Genomic DNA, 23,750 nt, shown 5'->3' with positions numbered 1-23,750 from the left:
TTGACTTTTTCTTTGGGCCACCGTGAAGTGATCAGCTTGCTCCTCAAAGTGCCCCTTGTCATGATAATCTATGTCACTACAGGCCTCAAAGTAACAAGCCCAAGTTATTAGCGACGAAAACCTCTGAAACTCATTAACCCACTGACCTTGCTTCTTGTTATGCTATCTCTGCTGTATTTGTTGCTTTTAAAACACCACAACCAACTATAGAACTTATAGAAGAAAAAACTTTATTTGGCCTTATGGTTCCAGAGAGTTCCAGTCCATGATGGGGGAGAAAAGGCATGACAGGGGCAGGAAGCTTGAATCACAAACACCAAGCAAAGAAAGCGAACTGGACATGGTATGTGACTTTTGAAACCTCCAGCCCCATCCCCAGTAACACTTCCTCCAGCAAGGCCAAACCTCCTAAACCTACCCTAACAGCAGCACCAGATGGGGACCAAAGTTTCAAACATCTGAGTCTGTGGGGGAAATTCTCATTCAAACTACCACACACAGGCATGTTATCATAGTAACGGAAGGCTAACACATGCAGTTTTTTGTGTTGCTGTGTAAGACTGAGTTGCTATATAAGGAAGAGAGTATACAGTTTACCATTTTTATATCCTTAAACTTTAAAAGAATGCCTGTCACATATACCTGAAAGATTAACCAATTCACTTTGAAATCCACCCAAAACTAGTATTACCACTTTCAGCAAGAAAGTAATGTTCGATCTTCAGCATACTAAAGCCTTCGACATCAAGTGGGATCACCACAAGACACTAAGCTTGAAAGATTGCTTCTATGTGCTTTAAGAATAAACTGGGGTGTGTGGCTTCCCCTCCAACATCGGATGGGCCACAGGAGGTCCCAGCTACCACTGCAGGATCAGGCTAAGGTTCTGCTGGAGCACCTAAAGATAAAACAGAAAAAGCAAGAGGAGAAGCTAAGAGGATTCTCTGTTGGCCTGCCATCTGAAGTTGTCGATATGGTGCAAATCAAAGAAAGACTACAAAAAGTTAGATGAAAATAACATCAGGAGTCAATAATCAAGAGCTTGCTCGCCAGTTTGGAAGAAATCCAGCACAGGGGACATTTCCAAAGCAATTCTAAACACTTGCACCCTGCTGTACCCTCTCCCCATCTTACTAAAAGTATATCGATAAAGCCATGGGTACCAGTTGAATGCTGTGGTATATAATGTTGAGTAGCTACCTCCTCTGAATTGGAGCACTCCTCTGTGAAGGAAGAGACTTACAGGATTTAAGAGGCTATAGAGGAAGCTGCAAGGGTTCGAAGTTACAGGATTCACAAGGGCCCCAGGGTTATAAAAGCAGTAAACAGCTGTTAGGAGGAGGCTCTCTGGTGGGATCATCTGCAAGTTAGGCAAGGAGCTTCAGGGATGCAACTTTGATGAGTCATCACCTATGTCATGGTAGGCTTTCTGGTGATGCATTCTGCCTCTGAGTCGCCCATGCTCCTTTAAATAACCCCAATAAACTCTTCGGTTCACCAAAGTAGACTTGGGTGGAATTACTCTTTGTGTCTGGTGCTGGTGCCCTATTCAAGGTAAATAGACATTTATTCACATCTCTCACACACAGGAAGTCATACAACATAGAAGAACACTACTAGTTAGACAATGTGTTTACTCATGGAACTTTCTACTGTCCCCAGGTTGTGGTAGCTGTGGTCTGGCCTGCTGTTGGGCCACATAGCATTGTTCACCATGGCTACTCAACACACCTCAAAGAAATCATGTCTTGTAATCAAAACTTTTTTGATAGTTTTTATATAATAAGATTATTGTTCTACTTACATACTGAGATAAAATATTGTCTCTTATCTCCCACTTTGCATTAACTTTTAGCTATAAAGTTGGCAAATAGATTTTTACTACCCCTTTCTCTTATTATTTGGCTTACAAAAATCATCTTAAGGATCAGAAATTTTCCTTTATTAGGAACAATGTATCACAATGCAATATTTAAAAATAGTTTAATTTGCCTGTTGATTCTGTTCTATTTTCTTTTTTATGTGTGTAGACCAGGCTGTCCTCGAATGCAGAGATCCATCTGTTTCTCTTCCTGAGTGCAGGGATTAGAAGTGTGTGTCACCATGCCTACCTCCTGTTTTTAAAGCCTCCTAACTACAAATATGTGATAACCACTATGTCTCCCATTCTACCTTTGTGTGATCATGGCATTTTAGCATGTTAATTCTAAACTATTTTCGAGGGCTTAGTAGTGGAATATCTGGAAAATTCCTAATTTGCCAATGACATGTGTATCTATTCATTACTGCAATAGATTTAACTTACCAATATATTTCCACAATTAAACATTTTTATCCTTCCTTTAAAAACGTGTAAACTGCTGGGCAGTAGTGGTGCATGCCTTTAATCCTACCACTCAGGAAGGCAGAGGCAAGCAGATCTCTGTGAGTTTGAGGCTAGCCTGGTCTACAGCATGAGTTTCAGGACAGATGAGGCTACACAGAGAAGCCCTGTCTCAAACAAACAAACAAACAAACAAGTATAAACTGCCTAATTTCTATTTTAGGTAAAGCATGGGGCCCATTTAGATAAAATACTTAGTTCACCTCAATATAAGCTTATAGTTGTGCAGTATTTATTAATGTTGGACAGATTACACAAGGTTTTCTCAGAATCATGTTCTCTAAATTGACAAAGAAAAAGATACTATCATTAGGTTGTTGTGCAGAAATATCGAGTGTTAATTAGGACGGTGCTGAAAGACAGTCTTTTGACAAGTGGTGGCCAGTTTTAACAACAGTATATTAAACTTACAACACAACTAGATGAGTTTCTCTGATGTCCTTATCTTTGTGCGAGGGCATTTCCCTAAGATAAAACTCTTATAACAGTCTATCAATAAACATGAAGAATTAAGAGGGAAAACCGAGTATCTCCATGAACCCTTCTCATAATATCACATTTACAGTTTCTGAGGAAGTCATCTCAGCATTCCCAGTACATTATCTATATTTTTCAGAAAAGGTACAGTCAATCTGTCTTTTAAAGCCAGGCTCCACATAACTCACGTGATCAAAGAGTGCAAAGTAGGGACAGGTTTAGGTTACTTAGTGTTGCTCCTTAGACAACTCCTGACTTGGGTGCATTCTTGTTCAAGAAAATATATGTGCTTTCTAAGTAAGATGTATAGTCACCCCACTAATACAGAATGGGCTAACTCAGCTATGAAACAGCTGCTAATTATACTATTATACTATTACATAACTTTTTGTTTTTTGAGACAGGGTTTCTCTGTGTAGCCCTGGCTGTCCTGGAACTCACTCTGTCCAGGCTGAACTCAAACTCAGAGATGCACCTGCCTCTGCCTCCTGAGTGCTGGGATTAAAGATGTGTGCCACCACCACCTGGCACTATTACATAATTTACACTGCTATTTTCCACTGATTTATATCCCTCGACTCTATAGATTCCTGATGTACTCAGCATAAATAATCTCAGCTCAGGGACATATAGCTAAAGGAAGTCCATAGATATGAACTGTTCTGCCAGCAAATACTGTTAGTTTATTAGCCAGGGAGTCTGTATTACTATATTTCTTTATAAAATCCCATTCCTGTCTGCTGTCTTAGGAGTATTCCCCTATGAAGGAAGAGTAGACTGCATATTTTCTGCTGAACTGTCTCTTGCTGTCATTTACTGACAAGTGAAAAACAGTATTTTTTATTTCTTTTCATTTACATTTTGAGTGATGTTCATTTATTCACATTTTTATAATTGATTTACATTCCATTTTTTTACGTCACAAGAAACAATAGCAGATCCAGATGTAGAACTCTCAGCTCCTCTCCTGCACCGTGTCTGCCTGCATGCCACCATGCTGATAAGCCTCTGAAACTGTAAGCCAGTCCCAATTAAATGATTTCCTTTATAAAAGTTGCTGTGGTCATAATGTCTCTTCACAGCAATAGAACACTAAGACAGTGACTCGCATTGACCACAAAAATCACATTTCCTAAGTACTCACAAATGTTAGTGACAGTCAAAGGGACTTTTTCACATTATTAAAGAGTAGGGGCATGTGTTCGTGGCCCAAAAGCAATCAAAGTAATCAGCAAAATTAAAGCATTATGACTAAAAACAAAGAAAAATAATAGGTGATTCATTAAAGCTAAAAAGTGACATGTCTATTGCAGCTCTTTGATCCTATTTCCCTACACATCCGCAGACAAGGTCTATAACTGGCTAAGGAAATAAAGCACGGAAACCCCACATAGCAAGCACATATACACATAAAAAATCAACTAAAGGGGCTGGAAAGATGGCCCCATGGGTAAAAGCACTTATATTCTTTCAGATGTCCTAGGTTCAATTCTCAGCATCCACATGGCAGCTTGCAACAGTCTGTAATGCCAGTCTCAGAGGATCCAAAGTCCTCACCTAATCTTCAAGAGCACCAGGCACAGGAATGGTGCACATATATACATGAAGCCAAAACACTCATACATATAAATTAGTACATCTTACAAAACATTAAATGAAGAGAAGAACACTTCTGGGCCATCTAAGGACTCTGATAATCTCACCATCATGCCCTGACAGATACACAGACTACAATGATTCCATTCTGGGCAGGCCATTTCAGTCCAAGTCAGCAAAGGTGTACAGGAGTCAACTCAACTAATGAGTCGAACATCAACCCTATGCTAAAGAAATTTTTCTCCTCCTGTTTATTGTCTTGTTTCTGAACATCCTTTCTTATTTCCCCACAGTTAAGACAGTAGTAACAAAGGACTCATAACTATTAAGTTTAAAAGACGTGTAGGGACAAGAATAAATAACAAGAGAAAATAAATACAAAATTCAAAAATACAAAACCAAAGTTTTTGGACTAAGTCTAGCGTCATGAGATTTGCAAGTTTTAAATAAATACTCCAAGCGGAGGATGGGAAGGAGATGAATCTACTGGTGGAATGACTGGGCAAGGGTGTTTTCCCACCTAAATCCTGTATCTGGATCCTGATGTTTTAGGCTACAACTAAAGGAAATGAAACTGAGTAACCCTTACCAATGCTCCTCAAGCCAAACCAATTTTGTAAACGGCGTCAAACAGCTCTTCCATCAGAAAATGCCATCGGCATTTTCACTTCTACCCGGCTCTCGCAGACCGTCTGCAAAGCAGCAGCTTCTAACCGACAGACACCCCAGTCACCCCTTCAGCGCCCGGCTTTGAGCGCCTTCTCCTCAGCGTTCCCTACGCAGCCCCCGTACGATCCACGTGCTCCTCCATTGGATCGGAACCTCACGTCTACTGGGGATTCTCCTAGGTTAAAGAATGGCCGGACTGATCGACCCGCTCGGTGTCTCCGCTGCCTGAACTAGTCCGCTTCGCCCAGCAACAAGACGCGGAGCGCCGAGAGGCTCGATCTCCGCGGCCCGGCCCCGCCCCCATGAGCCCGCTCCAGGCCTCAGAGTGCCGAGCGGCTCGATGCCGGAGGCCTGAGCCCGCCCCCTCCGCCCAGCGCCAGGCGGCTGAGCGCCGAGTCGCTCGATGAGCGGGGGCGCTGCAGCAGCTCGGAGCGGTGGCTGGTCGGCGCCCTCGGTCTCCCCCCCCTCCCACCCTCCTTCCTCCGCTTCCCGCTCCCTCCCCCGCCCGCCCTGCGCAGCCAGCAGGGACTGCTGCCCGGAGCTCCCCCGGAGCCTCAGGTATCCCGCCCCGGCGCGCGTAGGGAGGAAGGAAGCCAGGCGACGCCCCTGCCCGCCGCCCCCCAACGTCCGCTGGGGCCGGGAGCTGATCTGCGCGAGGACCGGGTCGCGAGTGGGGAGGGATTGGGGCCCGGGCTGCCGTGAGGAAGGGGCGCGGGGACAGGGGGTGCGGCTGGGGCGGCCGAGGAGCTTTGGGATCGAGTTGCCCTCTCCGGCCTGCACCGGGAGTAGGGGGGCCAGAGTTCCTAGCAGATGTCGGGGTGCGGGGCCTGGTGTGGCGGCGGGGAAGAGAACCGAGGAACCAGCCGTGATGCTGCCTGAGCTCCTTCCTCAGGGGTTCTGGAGAAAGCGCGCCACCCCGCTGTGTTTAGAATGACCCCAGGGTGGAGGTGAATCCTTTACACCTAACAGGTTCTGCGAGTAAGATTTCCGGTCTGAGTCCATTCAGATCACGATTTGCGTGGAACTGCCACCCACCAAGACTGCGGATGAGATGAGAAATGAGGAAGAACCAGAAAGGGAATGGAGGCTGAGAAAAGGGAAGCCGGTGCCCAGCCAGATTTGAGCATTTTGTGAAACGAAATTCACAGGGCGTGTTTTGTAAAGTAAAAAAGCCAACATAGATTAAACAACAGGTTAGAAGTGTATTACGTGTAAAGCCACTGAATAGAGAACGTGCTACAAGAGATACATACGTGAGATTAAGCGAGTGATAAGTACACGTCAGAGCCCTGCGTTGTTGACACTTCGGTGAACCCTGTAGTGTTCTATCCTCGACAGGGACAGCCATCAGGCATGGCTCTTACTACGTAGACGCTTTAACTGACAAGAATATTTTTGGTAGAGGAACTGTAGGCAGAATAGAGTTAACTCTAATTTCTGAGCACAGTTTTTTTTCTGCTACCTTTTTTACCCTACAAATATCATTAGTTTTGGGTAGTTTGTCAAGAATAGCTTATTTATCAGTCTACTGTTTGGCTAGTGGCTTTGTTTGTCTGACCTGAGTTGCTTCCTTCCTCAGACTGCTAACTTGGATTTAAGAATTTGAATAAGGGGTTTACTCCTCATTAAGGCTTAGCGTTCTATCGTATAGAAAGGTTATGTAAGTTCGTTTGATCACGTCTTTCCCTGGTGGCTAAGATCACTTGGAGTATCTGTTCTTAGCAGTGAGTTGTTTCTTTTGTGCTGTTGAGGTTTAAAATATAAAGTCCAGATATAATTAAAAGCTCATTTTCCTCAATTCTTGCTTTGCCAATTTTTTTCAGTGCATTCTGTAATATTTCTGCATAAAATTTATTTCGAAATTAGATGTAAGGAATGAAATGGACCAGATCTATGTAACAGAAATAGTGCAGAGTAAAGAATCCTGGAGCTGTCACTCAGGCGTGGGTAGTAATTTAATGTTACAAGTGGTTTGAAAACAAGTGGTTTGCTGGTTGGAAAACAAACCACCGGAAGCTGATTTTACTGATGTTACTTGGACATGGGTTTTTCCCTTAGTGCTTACCAGTAATAAACTAATATCTAACAATTTAAAGATCTTCAAGGGTTTTTTTTTTTTTTATAGAATATGGTAGGTTGTTATAAGAAAGTATGTCGTTCTAGAACAGAGTTGTGTAACATGGCAATTAAGTGAATAAATATTAAAACATGCATAATCACTTATTGATCTGTTTGAGTGTAGTGACACAACACTGTGGGTTATTTATCCTACTAAATTTTCTTAATGCTTGCTTGAAAGAGGCGTCAGAAATCAAAAAGAAAATGCATGTATAACACTGAATGCTAAAAATGCTTCTGTGTTACTGATATGCATGTACGTACATGTTCAGCACATACTAAACACCTTAGACTTTTATGACTTTTCGTCAGCTATCATCTGCTCCAAAATATTGAAAATTTGTATTTGCATAACAACTACTCCAGAAAAATTTTGATTATGTTGCATACTCAAGTGTTTCCTGGAAAAATCACAATGCACATTAACATATAAAAGGCTGTGAGGTGGTTCTGCTGCAAAGAAAACCAGCTTTGTTTAACTTCCTTGTTTTTATATATGAAGAAGAAAATCCCGTTTTCTCTCAGAAAATGTTTGTGAACCCAGAATGTGAAGAAGTTGGTTTCCCTCAGAAAGCAAACCATTTTGCAGGACATTCTCCAGCAGAGACCCCCTGAAAGTCCCTTTAGTTTGTTTCTACCACTGTCTCCTAGGAAATAGCCACAATGGCCCCCACTTCAGGTGTCAAGCCCCAAGTTTATACCTGTTCTTCTAATTGGCTATAAATTGAGATGGCCACAGCCCCTTCATTGGTTTCAATTCGTTTGCTAGAGTAGCTCATGGAGTTCAAGGAGGCTCCTAATTTTGCCAGCTTTTATAAAGGTTCTTATGAAGGGTGCAGATGAATGATCAGATGGCATAGATGGAAAGGTGTAGAAGAAGGAGCCCAGAGCTTTCCTGGCCCCTCCAGGGGTCCACCCTCTAGGAAAGTCCATGTGTTTATACCTCAGAGCTCTCTGGAGTCCTGACCTCTGGGATTTCTATGGAAGCTTCGTTTGTGAAAAGAGTAAATTATAATAGCAGCTGTTGGGGATCACTTCAGACTTTAGCCCTCTGCCTTTTCCAGAGTGGTGTGGACTGAAATAGCCCAACCTTTAATCCTGACTTGGTTTTTTCAGTGAAGAGTCTCCATTCTGAAGCTGCTTATAGACTGCCAGACCATCTGTCAATCTTATTAGCATAAAAAACTCACATTTATCACTCATAGGTATAGGGCTTTTAGGATCTATATGTCAGGAAACAAGAGGAAAGCCAGAGAGAGAGGGAGGGAGGGAGGGAGTAAGGGAGAGAACATGTGCATATACATTCACATATGTAAATATGTTTGTGTGAATATGTGTGTGTATATATGTGCTTTGTGAGTTAATAGATATGCACGTGTATATATAAATGTAGAATTGTTATTACCGCCATGTTACACTAGTACTTACAAATTAGCCCCTCTCATGGAGCACCAGTGGACCATAGCTTCTGAATGTTTTTGCATGTGTTAGCTCATGTGACCACCCATGAATCCTGGAAATCACTGTTTTACAGATGAGGAACTAAATCATTGCTTAAGCAACTAGTTAGAAGCGCGGTGACTAGAAGTATGCCGCTTCCTTACTCCAAGTTAAAAGTCAAAGCTTTTTCAGCATTTAGGGACCATTCCCGTTTTTTCCCCGCTTTGACAGTAGCTGCTCTTCCATTTTATAAAATCTTAAATTTACCCATTTTCTCTGCATGTTTCCTTAGGGGAGTAACATTGATTTTTATTATGGTTTTAACTATTGCTTGCAAGCTAAGGCTTAGCATATAGACTATAGTCAATGGAATGGAGCAAGTCAAAGGGAAGGTAGTTAGAGGTTAAAGGTGAGGAGACCCTATCATGCAGGGCCTTGTACAGTTTTAGGTACTTTAGCTAGCCTCTACCTCAGAGTTTCTCCTATGATGAAATTCGTTTTCTCCTTAAGGTGGCGAATACTTACTTGGTGGGAAATAGAAGAGTGTGAGCAGAAAGTATGCCTCCCAAGTTCAAGCGCCACCTAAATGATGATGATGTTACTGGATCTGTGAAAAGTGAAAGGGTAAGTCTAGAATCTAAGCTTTAAAGAAATTCAATGTAAGGTGCATTTCTTGTAAATGATAGAAGGACATCTGTAATGTATGGAACAGAAAAGGGGCGACCCTTTTCATTTTCACCTTAAAGGGTCGTGGCTGATGCCCCACAACAGAAGAAAGGTTAACAAAGGAAAAGTAGCGCATGCCTTTAATCCCTGCACTCGGGAGGCAGAGGCAGGTGGATCTCTGATAGTTCGAGGCCAGCCAAAACAAACAAAAAACAAGCAAAAAAAAACAAAACAAAGGAAAAGTAGGATTTGTCTGATCGTGGTTTTATTTTACGTGACACGAGAGCCTTCAGATTGAAGACCTAAAAAGGAGGGTGAATTGGCCTGTTTTTATGCTGAGGTTTAATGAAGCATGGACAACTTTGTAGAAATAGGATTGGACAGAAGGGTGTGATTTAATAGCAAAGAGGAAGGAGGAGAAAGAGAAACTGTTTCTCCACTTCTTCTTGGCCTCTGTGTTCCTTTCTACTGGACATGGGACAGAAACCTTTGGAATGGATATCTTAAGACCTGTCATCAAACAGGGTAGGTCAGAGAATGTTTTTATGATCAATTCCTAGGTAAAAAGATAGGAGGAGATCAGGGTAATATTTTCAGGCTTCTGAGCACTTAAATTAGATACATATAGTTGAGTGGCTTTTGATATTTTCACAGAGTTGGGCAGCTACTACCACAGTCAGTTTTAGAGCATATCTATATCCCTGAAGGAAGCCCTGTCCCCTTTACCAGTCTTCCACATTCTCTCCATTCCTTCAATTATAGACAACTAAACCTCTGTAGTTTGACTTACTCTGAGTATTTTGTGTAAATGAAATCACATGATATATGTCTTGCTGTGATTGGCTTCTTTAATTCATAATGTTTTCAAAATTGTCAGTATTATAGTATTAGTACTTTATATTCCTTTTTTCTAAATATTTTTTCCATTTTTTATTTTATGTATGTAGGTGTGTATGCAGTGCCTACATGTATGTCTGTGTACTGTGTGTGCAGTGCCTTGAGAAGGCCAAAAGAGGGCTTTAGACCCCCTGAAACTGAAGTAACAGATGATTATGAGCCACCTTGTGGGTACTGGGAATTGAGCCTAGCTCCTCTAGAAGATCAGATAGTGTTCTTAACCACTTCGCCACCTAACCAGCCACTTTATGTTCCTTTTATTGCTGAATAATATTCTATCATGTGGGTGTACAGCATTTAGTTAATCTGTACATTAGTTGATGGACATTTTGGGATGCCTGCCCTACCACATCCCCATGGTTCAGTTGTACTGAATACTACTGAATTAATGAATACTAACTAACATACACATTTTGTTTGAATGTAGTTGGAAGTTTTCTTGTGTCCCGGCCTGCTGGCAGTCGGGACAAATCTCTCCCACTCGTGTCCCCCAAGTAAACACACAGAGGCTTATATTAATTGTAACTGCTCGGCCATTAGCTCAGGCTTATTACTGATTAGCTCTTACATTTAAATTAACCCATAATTTTTATCTATGTTTAGCCACATGACTTGGTACCTTTTTCAGTTCTGCCTTGTCATCTTGCTTCCTCTGTATCTGGCTGGCGAATCCTGACTCTCCCTTCCTTTTCTCAGCCTTCTTCTCATCTGCTTGTCCAACCTATACTTCCTGTCTGGCTACTGGCCAATCAGCATTTTATTTATCAACCAATCAGAGCAACACATATTCACAGCATATAGAAAGACATCCCACAGCATTTGAACATATGTTTTCTTTCTTATACTTTTAGTTATGAGCCTACCCTTTAATGGCTGAGCCCTGTTTTCATTTGGTGGGGCTATGTATCTAGCAGCAGAATTACTAGGTTTTATAGTAACTATGCCCAATGTTTTGGGGAGGTCTCAGACTTGTTTTCCAAAGTGGGTGTACAGCTTTAGATTTCCAGCAGTGATGTGTGAGCATACCCTTATCACACTCACACTATGCCTGCTGGGTGAGAATTTCTTACTGTATCCTGTTGTACACTCATTATATTGTATCCCTAACACATGTAGCTGATCAGTGAATATTGGTCTCATGTGTGTTTCTCTGTAGATAACTGAGATAAACTCTTTATGTCTAGTTATCTTCAAAGAAGCCTATAACTCACTGGGCTTGTAATTTGATATGACTTTTGTTTTATATATTTCAAGCTATATTATCAATATATGAACATTTTTAAGTCTTCTTGGTAGATGGTGCATTTTATAATTGTTATTTATTGTGGTGCTTTAAGGTTTGGCTTTAGGTTACTAATACTCTTTATGGTTTGAGCTTACCACTATATCTTTTCTCCACACCCCACCTTATTCTTTATTTGGCACTGCTTTTAGGTAAGTCTCTTGAAAACAAATAAACATTGGCTGGATTTTGTGCCCCCACCCCCCAGTCATATGTGATTTTGTTTTTAATGAGGTCACTCACTTGCTATGATGAGTAATACTGTTGGGATTTTTCTGTGCCAGCCATTTTCCTGTGGCAGTGAGTGCCCTACCTCTGATATTTGTCTGGGTCTTTGTTATCATTGAACTTCAGCTTAAGTTTCATCTCTTCAGAAGGATTTTCGATGACAACCTAAGTGTCACGTAGTCACCTGCCACTTCCTGTCCCATCACTGTTGGAATTCTCTGCATGGCATTTTTCTTAGGAACACCTTTTTCTTTAAGAGCTGAGACCATGTCACAGCTCATGTTTAGTGTTTATACCCATATCTAGCACGTATTAAATGCTCAGTATTACAAGTATTTGTTAATGAACATTTAATAAAGGCTTTCTTTTTTACTCTTTAGTATATGTTACATATTATTTTACATAGATAAATGACTATTATACATACATGCATTTCTTTTAAAATTTCCCCTCATACTTTTACCAGATTGGTTATTTTTACCTCATCTCTTACCTTGCCCTGAGACCACGAGGCACTCTAGTGAATTTATTCCCTTACTTCTTCCTTCTGTTTTTAAAATATTAGCTAAATATTTTTAACAGTGATATTTAAATCTCTGTTGTCAACATACCAAAAATTATTCACCCTCATTAGTTTTCTTTTTTCTTCCCCTTCCTGCCTTCACTTCTTACCAAGGTGAGCACATTAATACACTTGTACTTCCTCACTTCACACCCCCACACTCAGCCTCTGAGCTTCAATGGGAAAGTTTTAAGCTCTCCTAGAGACTTGATTTATGCCATACTTGTCATTAACTTACTGTTCACAATGACATTATCATCTTGTATGTGTGTGTGTGTTGTATATGCAGGTGTGCTCCCTATGTGTGAGTGTGAAGACTAGAAGTCAATGTTGGGTCTTTTCCTCAGTTGCTCCACACCTTATTTTTGAGACAGGGTCTCTCCTGACCCTGGTACTTGCTGACTGGTTAGGCTTGCTGGCCAGAGAGCACCAAGGAGCCTCCTGTTTCCATACTCTAGCACTGGGTCCAGATGCATAATGCCACACATGGCTTTTTGACGTGGATGCTGGGAATCCAACTCAGGTCCTTGCACTTGTGAAGCAGCTTCTTTCCCCGCCCAGCCGTCTTCTTTTTGACTGGCCTAATTCCTCAAGCAGTGTCCTCAGAAAAGATGCATAGGTGATTTGTTTCCCACTTCTGGAGAAGCGAATTACTGCAAAGTTAAAGCACCACCAACCTGCTATTTCATATTTTCTTAGGGAGAAATTGCTTTTTGCTTTTCTAAGCTGCTGGAAGTGGCCTGCCTTTCTTGGTTCATCTCTTCCCCGACCTGAATCTCAGTTCCTTAGTGTCTCTCTCTCTGACCCTTGTTCTCTTTGGAGGAACCATTGTCCTTAGTTGGGACTCAGATGACTAATCAGTAAGGACCTTCAGGCTCCTTCAACACATTGCCAAGTCTCCTTTACCCCAGAAGTTAACAGGGTCCCGGACGGGTTTGATTATTGTGACAGGGACATCTTTGGGAACCATTACTCTGCCTACAGAATAGAATGTATTAGTTATGTTTGAAGATCTGGATTTCCTTGACTTTAATCTCCTTCTAGGACCTCATGTTCTCCTTTTAGGGAGAATGTGGCCCCATCTTCATTTCCAGGAGGACTTTGTGTTTGGTAATGTGAAACTGTAAAGTTGCATTGTTGGAAATTAGCATATGTATTGAACATTTCTGGACTAAGTCTCAGCTCTAATGTCACCCCCCTTATTCCTGGGGTAGCCATTGAACTCCACAGATCAGTGCTGCCGACAGAGAGGATGGAGGGAAGGGATGACTGCCACACCAGTGACAGGGTTCTGGAATTGAGAGCATTTTCTCTGGAAGGTCCACAGTCCTTGTCCCATATCTTCTACTGCCAGGACAGCGTCTGTATTTACTCCTCCCTCTTCCTGGAAGCTTGTTTAAAAAATGTCAGCAGCCTAGAACTTGTTTCTTCTCTCTTCCCTGACATTTTGTAATTCCTCTGCTTCAGAAAACTCAAGTATTTTTCTTTTTTTGACAGAGAAATCTCTTGGAAGATGATTCGGATGAAGAAGAGGACTTTTTTCTGTAAGTTAATTTTTTTTCAGTTTCAATTAGCGTACAAGAAAGTGCACATAGTTAAAGTGTTCACTGTGGGTTTTGACATATACTAGAATAAATCTATACTATCATCCATTTAAAGAAGGAACACAACTCTTGCCCTAGAACTGTCTTTACACCGCTTTGTAAGCTGCTGCTCTCCCAAGCTGTAGGTTTCCACAGACCTGCTTTCTGTCACCACTGTTTCTGTCTCCGAGAGTTTTCTCTAAGGGAAGCCATATGGTGGGCCCTGCCCCCGCCTTTTTTAAATTTTTAAACTGACTTCATTTGCTTAACCTGCTTATTTTGAGATTCATCTGTGGGTCAGCAGGTTGGTTGTTTTTCTGAGTGGTTTTCCATTGTGTGAATACACTGTGATCCTTTTCTCCATTCACTTGTATGTAGATGTTTAGTGGTTTCTAGTTTTTTTTGTTTTTTGTTTTTTTTTTTTTAAAGATTTATTTATTATGTATACAGTGTTCTGCCTGCATGTATGTCTGCAGGTCAGAAGAGGGCACCAGATCTCATTACAGATGGTTGTGAGCCACCATGTGGTTGCTGGGAATTGAACTCAGGACCTCTGGAAGAGCAGTCAGTGCTCTTAACCTCTGAGCCATCTCTCCAGCCCGGTTTCTAGTTTTTTACTAAAGCAAATAAAATGGTTGTAGATGTTTGTGTGCGGATGTTTGTGAGGACACACGCCTTAATTTCTCTTGAGTAAATCCCCAGACATGAAGGCCGGTGCACAGTCACATTTGTCTTCCAAAGTGGCCACACTGCCACTGAAATCAATTTTTTAAATGTCTTCCTTTTATCCCATCTTTCCAACAGGGTCTCATTCTGGTCTCAAACTCAACCATCATCTTGCCTTTGTTTCCCAAATGCTGGGATTATACATGTGTGCCACTGTGTGTCTGTTTGTCTGTCTGTCACTCTTTCTGTTTCTCTTTCTCAGTCTTTCCCTCCCTTTCCTTCTCCCTGTCCCCCTCTCTCTTTCCTCATTTCCTCCCATATTTCTTATATCATAAATGCCATATTGAAGAACTAATATCACTATAGTAGATTTAATATATCTTTGGTTTTGTTCTTGGTTTTTTTGTTTGTTTTTTTTTTTGGTTTCTCTATGTAGCTCTGGCTGTCCTGGAACTCACTGTGTAGACCAGGCTGGCCTTGAACTCACAGAGATCTGCCTGCTTCTGCCTCCCGAGTGCTGGGATTTAACTGTGCACCACCACACCGAGCTTTTGGACTGTTTTAACCTAGTGATTCTTAGGTAACTGTCTTGTCTGTAGTATCCTTATTTAATCACTACTTTTTCATGCTTGTCTCTGGATTTATTCCGAATTATCTGGTTCAGAATATGAAATATAGTGCTTTGACCTGTCATTTGGCATAGAATGCTGGTCCAGAACTCCAGTACTTAGTTGGAGCTCTGAAGACTGAGAGGGAAACACTTATAGAAGTTAAGGCAAAGTGATACTGTCATCCTTATAAATGATATTGTTTTAATGAATAGTTTTAATTTTTCCTCTAAACATGTTTTCTTAGAAATGCATATTTTCCCTTCCTTTAGAAAGTTTCATGTCTAAAAATTAAGAACTTAGGGTTGTTTTGTTTTGTTTTAGTTTTGTGCTTTAAACCTTCTCTATCTTCAGAAAAAAATTTATCAAAATACCCTGACGTTCCCATTCCTAGAGCACTGAACTGGGTGGATGAAGGTGTTATACACTTGACTGTGACAAGAGACGATAGTAATAACTTGAGATTGTTAAATGCTTTCTTGTGCTTTTGCATTTTCTTCTTGCTCTGTGGATATCTGTAAGAAAGGTATTTTAAAAATATACTTCAAATTTTTAATGTTTTGAAGAAATTCAAAGTAAGTTGCATTTTTAGTTCTAGAATTGACCACAAAGGCATTCATAGTCAGTGACAATTTAGTTGACATGACATTTCAGAGTTTAATGTGTAGGGGGTAAAGTATCACTAAATATTAGGATTATGTACTCCATATTTTCTCAGGAAGTTTTACCAATTGGAAGAATTAGATTATGGCCAACAGTATGTACCATGAAGTAGATACGTAATTGTGTATCATTCATTTCTACCACCACCTGCTGTGAAATGCAGCTCTGTATGATTAATGATGATCCATATTAGAATCCAGCTTGATTACACACATAGTTGTGTTTCTTGTTTTCATATTTGTGTGATATTGTCATTACTAACATATACTGGCTATTTTATTTCAGACGGGGACCATCTGGACCAAGATTTGGACCTAGAAATGATAAGATTAAGCAGTAAGTTCCTAGATAGTCATTCATTTAAATGATTGTTATAGTTCTCTGTGGACCAGGGCTATCAGACTACAGCCTGTGAACCAGATCTGGCTATTGTTTTTATAAACAAACTTGGTGGTTGATTTGTTTTGTTTTTTAATTAGAATACAGACAAATATCCATTTGTCTCCATATTATTTTTAGCTGTTTTTGAGTTACAATAGCAGTGTCAAATAGTTGTGACACAGAGATCATATAGCTCACAAAAGCTAAGACACTTTGATGGAAAATGTTGGTTGGGTGAGCGTGGTGGCACATGCCTGTAATCCTTGCCATTATAATACAAGCTCTTTTAGGTTCATATTCTATAGAAAAAGGAGAAGGGGCCAGAGGTGCTGGCTTCCTGCACCATTGTCTCACACTTCAGCACTAACACCAAAAGGGGCCAGTAACTTCACCACCAGTTGTAGATACTGTGTTACAAAGGAATTGTTGCTAGAAGGCAGCTAAGTGGATTTTATAGTCTGCAGCGTGCAGAAACTGCATACCTCATCAGAACCTGGGTGTTGTTGGTTGTTTTTACTCTTTGCTCTTTTTAGGGGCCCGCTACCCAGCTCCCAAATAAATCACACAGCATCTTATTATTACTTATAAATGCCCAGCCTTACCTTGGCTTATTACTAGCCAACTTTCCTTAACTTAAATTATCCCATCTGGGGGGCTGGGAGATGGCTTAGTGGGTAAGAGCACTGCCTGCCCTTCCAAAGGACCTAGGTTCAACTCCCAGCACCCACATGGCAGCTCACAACTGTCTGTAACTCCAGTTCCAGGGCAGCTGACACCCTCATACAGACACACATGCAGGAAAAACACCAATGCACATAAAAATAAAAATAAATTATTTTAAAAAAATTATCCCATCTGTTTTTTGCCTCTGGGCTTTTATGTTTCTCTATTCTGTATACCTTTATTTCTTACTCCGTGGCTTACTGTGTAGATAGGTGGCTGGCCCCGATACCTTCTTCCTTTTCTTGCTCCTCCTTCTTCTATTTATTCTCTCTGCCTGCCAGCCCCAGCTGTCCTTTCTCCTGCTTTGCTATTGGCCGTTCAGTTCTTTATGAGACCAATCAGGTGTTTTAAACAGGTACAATAACACAGCTTCACAGAGTTAAACAAAAATGCAACATAGAGGAAGCAACATATCTTTGCATCATTAAACAAATGTAACACATCTTAAAATAACATTCCACAACACTTGAGAGTTGTAAGAAACTGTCTAAGATGGTTCAAAGTACACATGGAGTGGAGTGAGACTGGCCTCACAAGTCCCTCATTATCTCAGGTACCAGTGGATTCCCAGGACATTGTTCATGAGTATGCCTGCAAGTGTCAGTATGGAATTGTTGAGAGCCTAAGGTGTCCCTGGAGCAGAGGAATCTATTGATGACACTCCTAGATTTTATTATCATTTGTCCAGCCGATATGCTTTGTTTCCTGTCTGAAATGCTTCCTCAGAGTGAATCTAGTAGAATATGGCCTGTTGTGTCTTTTGAGACACATACACACACACACACACAAGGCATGTATATATACCATATATAAATTATTACTGTGACTTTGAGTGATGTAGTGGTTCTTACTCTAGAACTGAAGGCTGGTTGAATTTAGTTGGAAATCAGGCATCAAAGAGCAAACTGAAAATTAATTGATGGCCCGGCATCACTAACACTAATCTAACATGACATGACTCACCAGTGTGTACAAGGTGACAAAGGACAACTTGCCGTGCCACATGCTTAAGGAAAACTCCCTGACATTAGTCTAGTACACCAGATTGGTCATTTTGTTTAACTAAGATGCATTATTACCACTTCATTTATAATAATTCAATGGAGTATTTCCCAGCTTTGTAGATCAGCAACATTGTTGCTTTGTTGGAATTATATGATTGGCCAGTGATAGTTAAAGTTGGTTACAGTTTAATATAAAAATATCTATTAATACTTTTTAAGAGACATTTTTTGAGAAATACTTTAAATATTTACTTGCTTCTATAAAATTCATCATTTTATTGTGTCATTTTCTTTTTTTTTTTTCCAGTCCTAGGGGTTGAGCCCAGAGCCTTATGCATACTAGGCAAGAGCTCTACCACCGAGCTACACCACCAACTTTTCTAAAATCCTGTTTGAGACAGGGTCTTGCCAAGTTGACCAGGCAGACCTTGAAGTTGAGATGCTCCTGCTTAACCTCCTTGTGGAAATTACAGACTTTGACCATCAGTTTGACAAAAGTTTGTGACTTTTATTGGAATGTTTCCTCTGCTTTTAAGTTGAATAAAAGCATCATAAATGCTACTTTGACAAATTTTAGATACTTTTTGTCGCAGATGAGTAATCTGCTGTCCCCTTAGTCCAATCAGTTCAAACTTTAAAAGGCACCCAAGGATTTCCCATGATTTGACAGCAATATATTTGCAGCTGTAAGAGTACAACATATGGGCTGAGAAGATGGCTCAGCAGTTAAGAACACTGGCTGTTCTTCCAGAGGTCATGAGTTCAATTCCCAGCAACCACATGGTGGCTCACAACCATCTGTAATGAGATCTGGCACCCTCTTCTGGCATGCAGGCAGAACACTGTATACATAATAAATAAATCTTAAAAAAAAAAAAAAAAAAAGAGTACAACATAATTTTAAAACTTCGTTTGTTGGGACCACCAAGATGACTCAGCAGGAAAAGGTATCTGCCCCCGTGCCTGAGGATCTGAGTTCAATTCCTGATATCCATGTGGAGGAATTGCAAGAGAACTGACTACTGCACGAACACACACACACACACACACACACACACACACACACACATACACACACACTCTGAATGAATGAATGAAAACATCATTTAAAACAATAAACTCTCTTTGTTAACAGTACCTTAAAAGGCAAGATGGGGATGTTAATGAAAAATTAGTATTTTCTTTATAAAATAAGGGAGAATGTGTATGTGTGGCAGAACATGAATTTTTTGTTCGTTTGTTGTTGTTTTTCAAATGATTTTATTTATTTTTATTTTATGTGCATTGGTGTCTTGCTGGCATGTGTGTCTGGGTCAGGGTTTCAGATCCCCTGAAACTGGAATTATAGACAGTTGTGAGCTGCCGTGTGGGTGCTGGGAATTGAACCCGGGTCCTCTGGAAGAGCAGCCAATGCTCTTATCCACTGAGCCATCTTTCCAGCCCCTGTTGTTTTGTTTTTTGAGACAGGGTTTCTCTGTATAGCCTTGGCTACCCTGGGACATGAGCCACATGTTGTGGAGTCTGGTGGGAAAGGGGTGAGTAAAAAGGACACAAAAGTAGAAGGAAGGTAGGGAATGGGAAGAGGCATGGAGAGAGGGTGAGAACGAGCAGCAGAGGAATGAATATGCTCAAGGTACACTGTTTGGAAATGTCATAATGAAACCTATTTCATTGGGTATTTTCAGCCTTTTGACCTTACTTTAAAGTCATGTATAATATGGCATATTAATATCCATAACTATAATCTGATTGTGTGTAGCAGCCATAGTGCGTTGTTGATCATTTCTGCCCTGCTAGTTGCCACTTGTGTAAAATACAAATGACTACTTGGAAATGTCACAACTGTTCAGGCATGGCTTAGACCCACTGTGTAGCTGAGGACAGCCCTGAACTCCTGACCCCCCTGTCTCCACCTTTTAAGTACTAGGTTACAGGTAGACACCAACGTACCTGGGACTATTTTTCATTTCTTTCAGCAGCCTCCCCATTGCTTTCTGTATTGGCTGGATTCATTTACATCCCTCCCAACAGTGTATAAGCCTCCCCCTTGCCTACATTCTCACCAGCATTCAATGTGAGCACAGACCTGCTTTCAAGTCAGTAGGTCAGCGTTACAAAATTCGTGCTCAGATTGTTCACTTACTCAGCACGGAGATTTTCAAATGCTCTGCCATACGCTTGTTGTAGGTAAATCAACAGGTACTCTCACTTTGTGTTCAGTCCTAAAGGGGGGCAGGGCCCCTGAGCTGGCTGTTTTTCAGCTTTAAGATTAATGAAATGTGTTGATTGTACATATGAAGAGTTGCAGAAATATTCATGCCACTGTTCTTCAGAAGGATAAACATCTTTAACCCTCTGCTTGGATAGTTAGGATTTGCATTAAGACATCTCTTAGAGATTGAGCGGCCACATCACATATTTGGGTGTATCCCTGCTTGAGTTTTAGTCTTAGAGCCTTCAGGAGAATCAGGTATGGAAGGAGACCTTTGGGAAGCCGTGATGAATCCTGCAGGCTATGTGTGGATAATCCAGGGGCATGCATGATGTTTTTAACATAAGTGGAAGATGGGATCATCAGGCATAGTAATGGCTGCTAACATGTGACAGTCCTGCCTCTTGATCACCTCTGTCTGAGTGGGCCTTCTCCTTGTTTTTAAAGCACACATTTTGACCAGCTCAAATAAAGGATAGAACTCTTTCAGAACTGCACATGGTCCCTCATCCCCAACTCTGGGTTAATTTGGGGGGATAGTGTAGGATAGGACAGAGAAGAGATGTGTATTAGGATTTTTAAAAAATGCCCAAGTGAATTCTCATTCCCTCTCTCCCTCTCTCTCTCTCTCTCTCTCTCTCTCTCTCTCTCTCTCTCACACACACACACACACACACACACACACACACACACACACGAAAGACAACTGCATATTCTTATTTACTTAACTGTATGTGTGTTTCTGTGTGTATATTGTTGTTAATAATCATTATGCTCTAAACAGTTTTTGAGTTATAAGGACCAGAAATTGACTTTATTTCTCTTTTTAGATAGTTCATTGCCAAGGCTTACTATATAAAGTAATTTAAGCTAGGTTCTTATCTGTGGTTAGAGCATCAGAGGAATACTAGACACTCCATTAAGCATTTCTGTGTTTTATACTTTGGAGGTAACTCTGTGTGACAGTGGGTAGTTGAGGACCATTTGGCCACTTCTTAAGTTTGTTTCAGTTTTCACTGAATAGTCTGAAGTTTAATTAGAAGAGGCTGTCATCACATAAAAGAAGAAAACATTTTCATTTTGAAAGACTGAATTGTTTTTCATTTTTGCCTTTTGGTGGGCATTTTTACATATTCTGGGGTGTTCCAGGTTATCTTGAATCTTGCTTATATTTAAGAGAAAACGAGTAAGCAGCGAAGGGCTATGCCCATTGGGTATCCAGTGCCTCATAAGTTGTACTGTATGTTTCCATTTTAGAAACTAGGTATTTTTCATTAGTCCCCAGTAAACCTGGCCAAACACCTTGGTAAGTCTTTTATGGTTGAAATGCATTACCAAGAAAGGTAAGTTATGATTATTAGGTTTACCTGCTGTTTCAACAGTCTGTTAAAAAGGAAATGAAACACTAAGTCGCACTGAGCATTCTGTCAATGTTTGATTTGCTTATGAGATACATTCAAGATAGAATCAAGACAAAAAGTAAGCTTTCAGTTAAATATTACTTTAATGTATAGCCTTTATCCAAGTGGAAAATCATTGCTTAATTTTATAGGTTAATGGCAAACCACAGTTCTCTGAGAATTTGCCACATCTAGTAAAAGTCCTAAAAATGCGGTTATTCCTAAAAGAAGAATAAATCTTCTCTCTTTTCAAACTAGTGTTCAGAATCAGGTGGATGAAGTTATTGATGTGATGCAAGAAAACATCACAAAGGTCATTGAAAGAGGAGAGAGACTAGATGAGCTGCAGGACAAATCAGGTACAGCCATTTCCGTATCTCTTGATATTATGACTATGTGTGTAGCTAATATACCTTCCGTTTGTCTCACTGATATTTAGGAATCATGGCTTAGGAAGTTAACATTCAATTCTTAAGACTGACGGCCATGGCTTAGTTTCTGCCCATTAATGCGAATGGTCTTACTGTATTGTTTCCTCCTTACTCAGTTAAGAACAGAGAATTTAAAACTTAATTGCCAAAAGTTAAATCCCCTCTTTTCTCTTGCCCTGTTATGTTGATATGCTTTGTGTTTTTTGTGATGTCAAGATGTTAGTCTGTTTTTTTAGTACTCCTTTCAAACTTGCCTAATTTTATGTCTTCTCCGGGAATTAGGGAGTCTTTCTTTACTGACAGGTGTTGGTCTCTGTGTCTATAATGATTCCTAGCACATATTTGGACCTCAGTATTGTTGGACGATGACTTAGGCTTTCCCTGGAAACTGAGCAGCTTTTGTTTACAGGCAGCTGTTAGCCTTTGAGCCTGTAATGGTTTGGGGCACATACTAGCCATTCACGCTGTTTGAATGGTGAGTGGCTGCACGCCAGATTCATTCTTGATAGACTTGCCTAACCAGAAACTTGCTTGATTGCTTATTCTTTTCACTCAAAATCAGTTATCTTTGTTTTCTGAAAATTTCATTTTCTCTGTGTGCAGAGTTTTTCTAGAGTTGTGCCAAAGTATTTGTTTTGTTTCTGTTGCTGGGATCTAATGCATACTATCGGGCATCAGCCCATGAGCAACAACCCCATCCCCTACTAACTTAAAAATGTTTATTCCATTAATTTGTGTGCATGCGCATGCGTTGGAGCACACAAACAATAATGAACATGTGGAGGCTAGGGTCTTAGCTCTCTCCTTCCATCTTGTGGGTCCCTGTGTATCAAACTCAGGTCACCAGGCTTAGTGTCCATCTTGCGTCCCCCTACTAGTCTTAATTTTAAACTATTTTCTTACCAGAATTAAGAAGTTTTTGCATTGAGGCCATAGGAAAGGTTCTCAAAATCTTGAATGGGGATAGGGGTGGGATTGGTTGAACAAACTGACCTTCCGTGTGTTTTGTGTTGTTTTTTTTTTTTTTTTTTCAATACAGACTAACAATTTGTGCGAAAAAATTGAAGAAGTAGAAATTGATGTGTTTTGTCTTTGTGTGACTAGATAAAAGAATCCTGTTTTGTCATTTAATCCTTTTCTCCACCCTCTGTGTGATGCAGAAAGCTTATCGGATAATGCAACTGCTTTCAGCAACAGATCCAAACAACTCCGAAGGCAAATGTGGTGGCGGGGATGCAAAGTAAGTAGATGAGGAGGTGGGGGCAGGGCAGAGAAGGATGCTAGGAGGAGGAGGAGGAGGGGCCACTAGTCTGAGCTCTGTGAGCAGGACACATGCTGCAACTGCCTTGCTTACCCGGAGATTTCCTCAGCCTGGGACGCAGAGGAGTGACTGAGGATCCAAGCAGTGTCTGAAAGAATGCCTCAGAGCTGCTCCCTGAAAGTAGCCCCGTTTCCGGTGGATCGGCATCTGCACACCTGGGGACAGACTCTGCCCTGCCTAGCAGCACTTCTGGGCACTTTTGGAACCGTTCATTATATACAGAATGGTTTTTTTCTTTTCTTTTTTTTAATAAAATGAAAACTAGACAGAAGTGTGATTTTTCTCCTGGGGGGGGGGGGAACAGAAGCAGTTTGTTTGCCAGGAACTCTCCTAACAAAAAGATTATGGAAAATGTCCCATTTTATTCTTTCATTATTTCAATGAAATAAGAAATAAAAGAAAAATTTTAATAAGAACAAATGGAATCACTACATACTAAT

General features: G+C 40.7%; 1 protein-coding gene and 1 long non-coding RNA gene across 2 annotated transcripts; one reads left to right on the top strand and one right to left on the bottom strand.

Moving 5' to 3' along the window:
• Positions 1–213: 213 nt before the first annotated feature.
• Positions 214–5,561, bottom strand: LOC131924882 (uncharacterized). The gene is made up of 2 exons (XR_009383107.1): positions 5,046–5,561; positions 214–1,545 (listed from the first exon to the last, which is right to left on the bottom strand). It is a non-coding gene; the product is annotated as an uncharacterized LOC131924882 (long non-coding RNA).
• Positions 5,291–23,524, top strand: Vamp4 (vesicle associated membrane protein 4). The gene is made up of 7 exons (XM_059280119.1): positions 5,291–5,683; positions 9,194–9,307; positions 13,816–13,862; positions 16,124–16,174; positions 21,817–21,917; positions 23,150–23,229; positions 23,360–23,524. The coding sequence occupies exons 2-7, from the start codon at positions 9,242–9,244 to the stop codon at positions 23,381–23,383; spliced, it is 369 nt and encodes a 122-aa protein (XP_059136102.1). The 5' UTR covers positions 5,291–5,683; positions 9,194–9,241; the 3' UTR covers positions 23,384–23,524.
• The last annotated feature ends 226 nt before the right edge of the window (positions 23,525–23,750 follow it).

This window comes from Peromyscus eremicus, chromosome 15 (genome assembly GCF_949786415.1).
Source record: "Peromyscus eremicus chromosome 15, PerEre_H2_v1, whole genome shotgun sequence".
Taxonomy (NCBI): Eukaryota; Metazoa; Chordata; class Mammalia; order Rodentia; family Cricetidae; genus Peromyscus; species Peromyscus eremicus.
The sequence above is the reverse complement of the archived record's forward strand: the minus strand, read 5'-3'. Positions and strand labels throughout refer to the sequence as shown.

Bases quoted from the DNA above. Each gene is read 5' to 3' on its own strand.
- Vamp4 (XM_059280119.1), top strand. From the start codon at position 9,242: ATGCCTCCCAAGTTCAAGCGCCACCTAAATGATGATGATGTTACTGGA. The intron at 13,863-16,123 runs GTAAGTTAATTT...ATTTTATTTCAG, and splicing joins GAAGAAGAGGACTTTTTTCT to ACGGGGACCATCTGGACCAA. The intron at 16,175-21,816 runs GTAAGTTCCTAG...TTTTCAAACTAG, and splicing joins AGAAATGATAAGATTAAGCA to TGTTCAGAATCAGGTGGATG.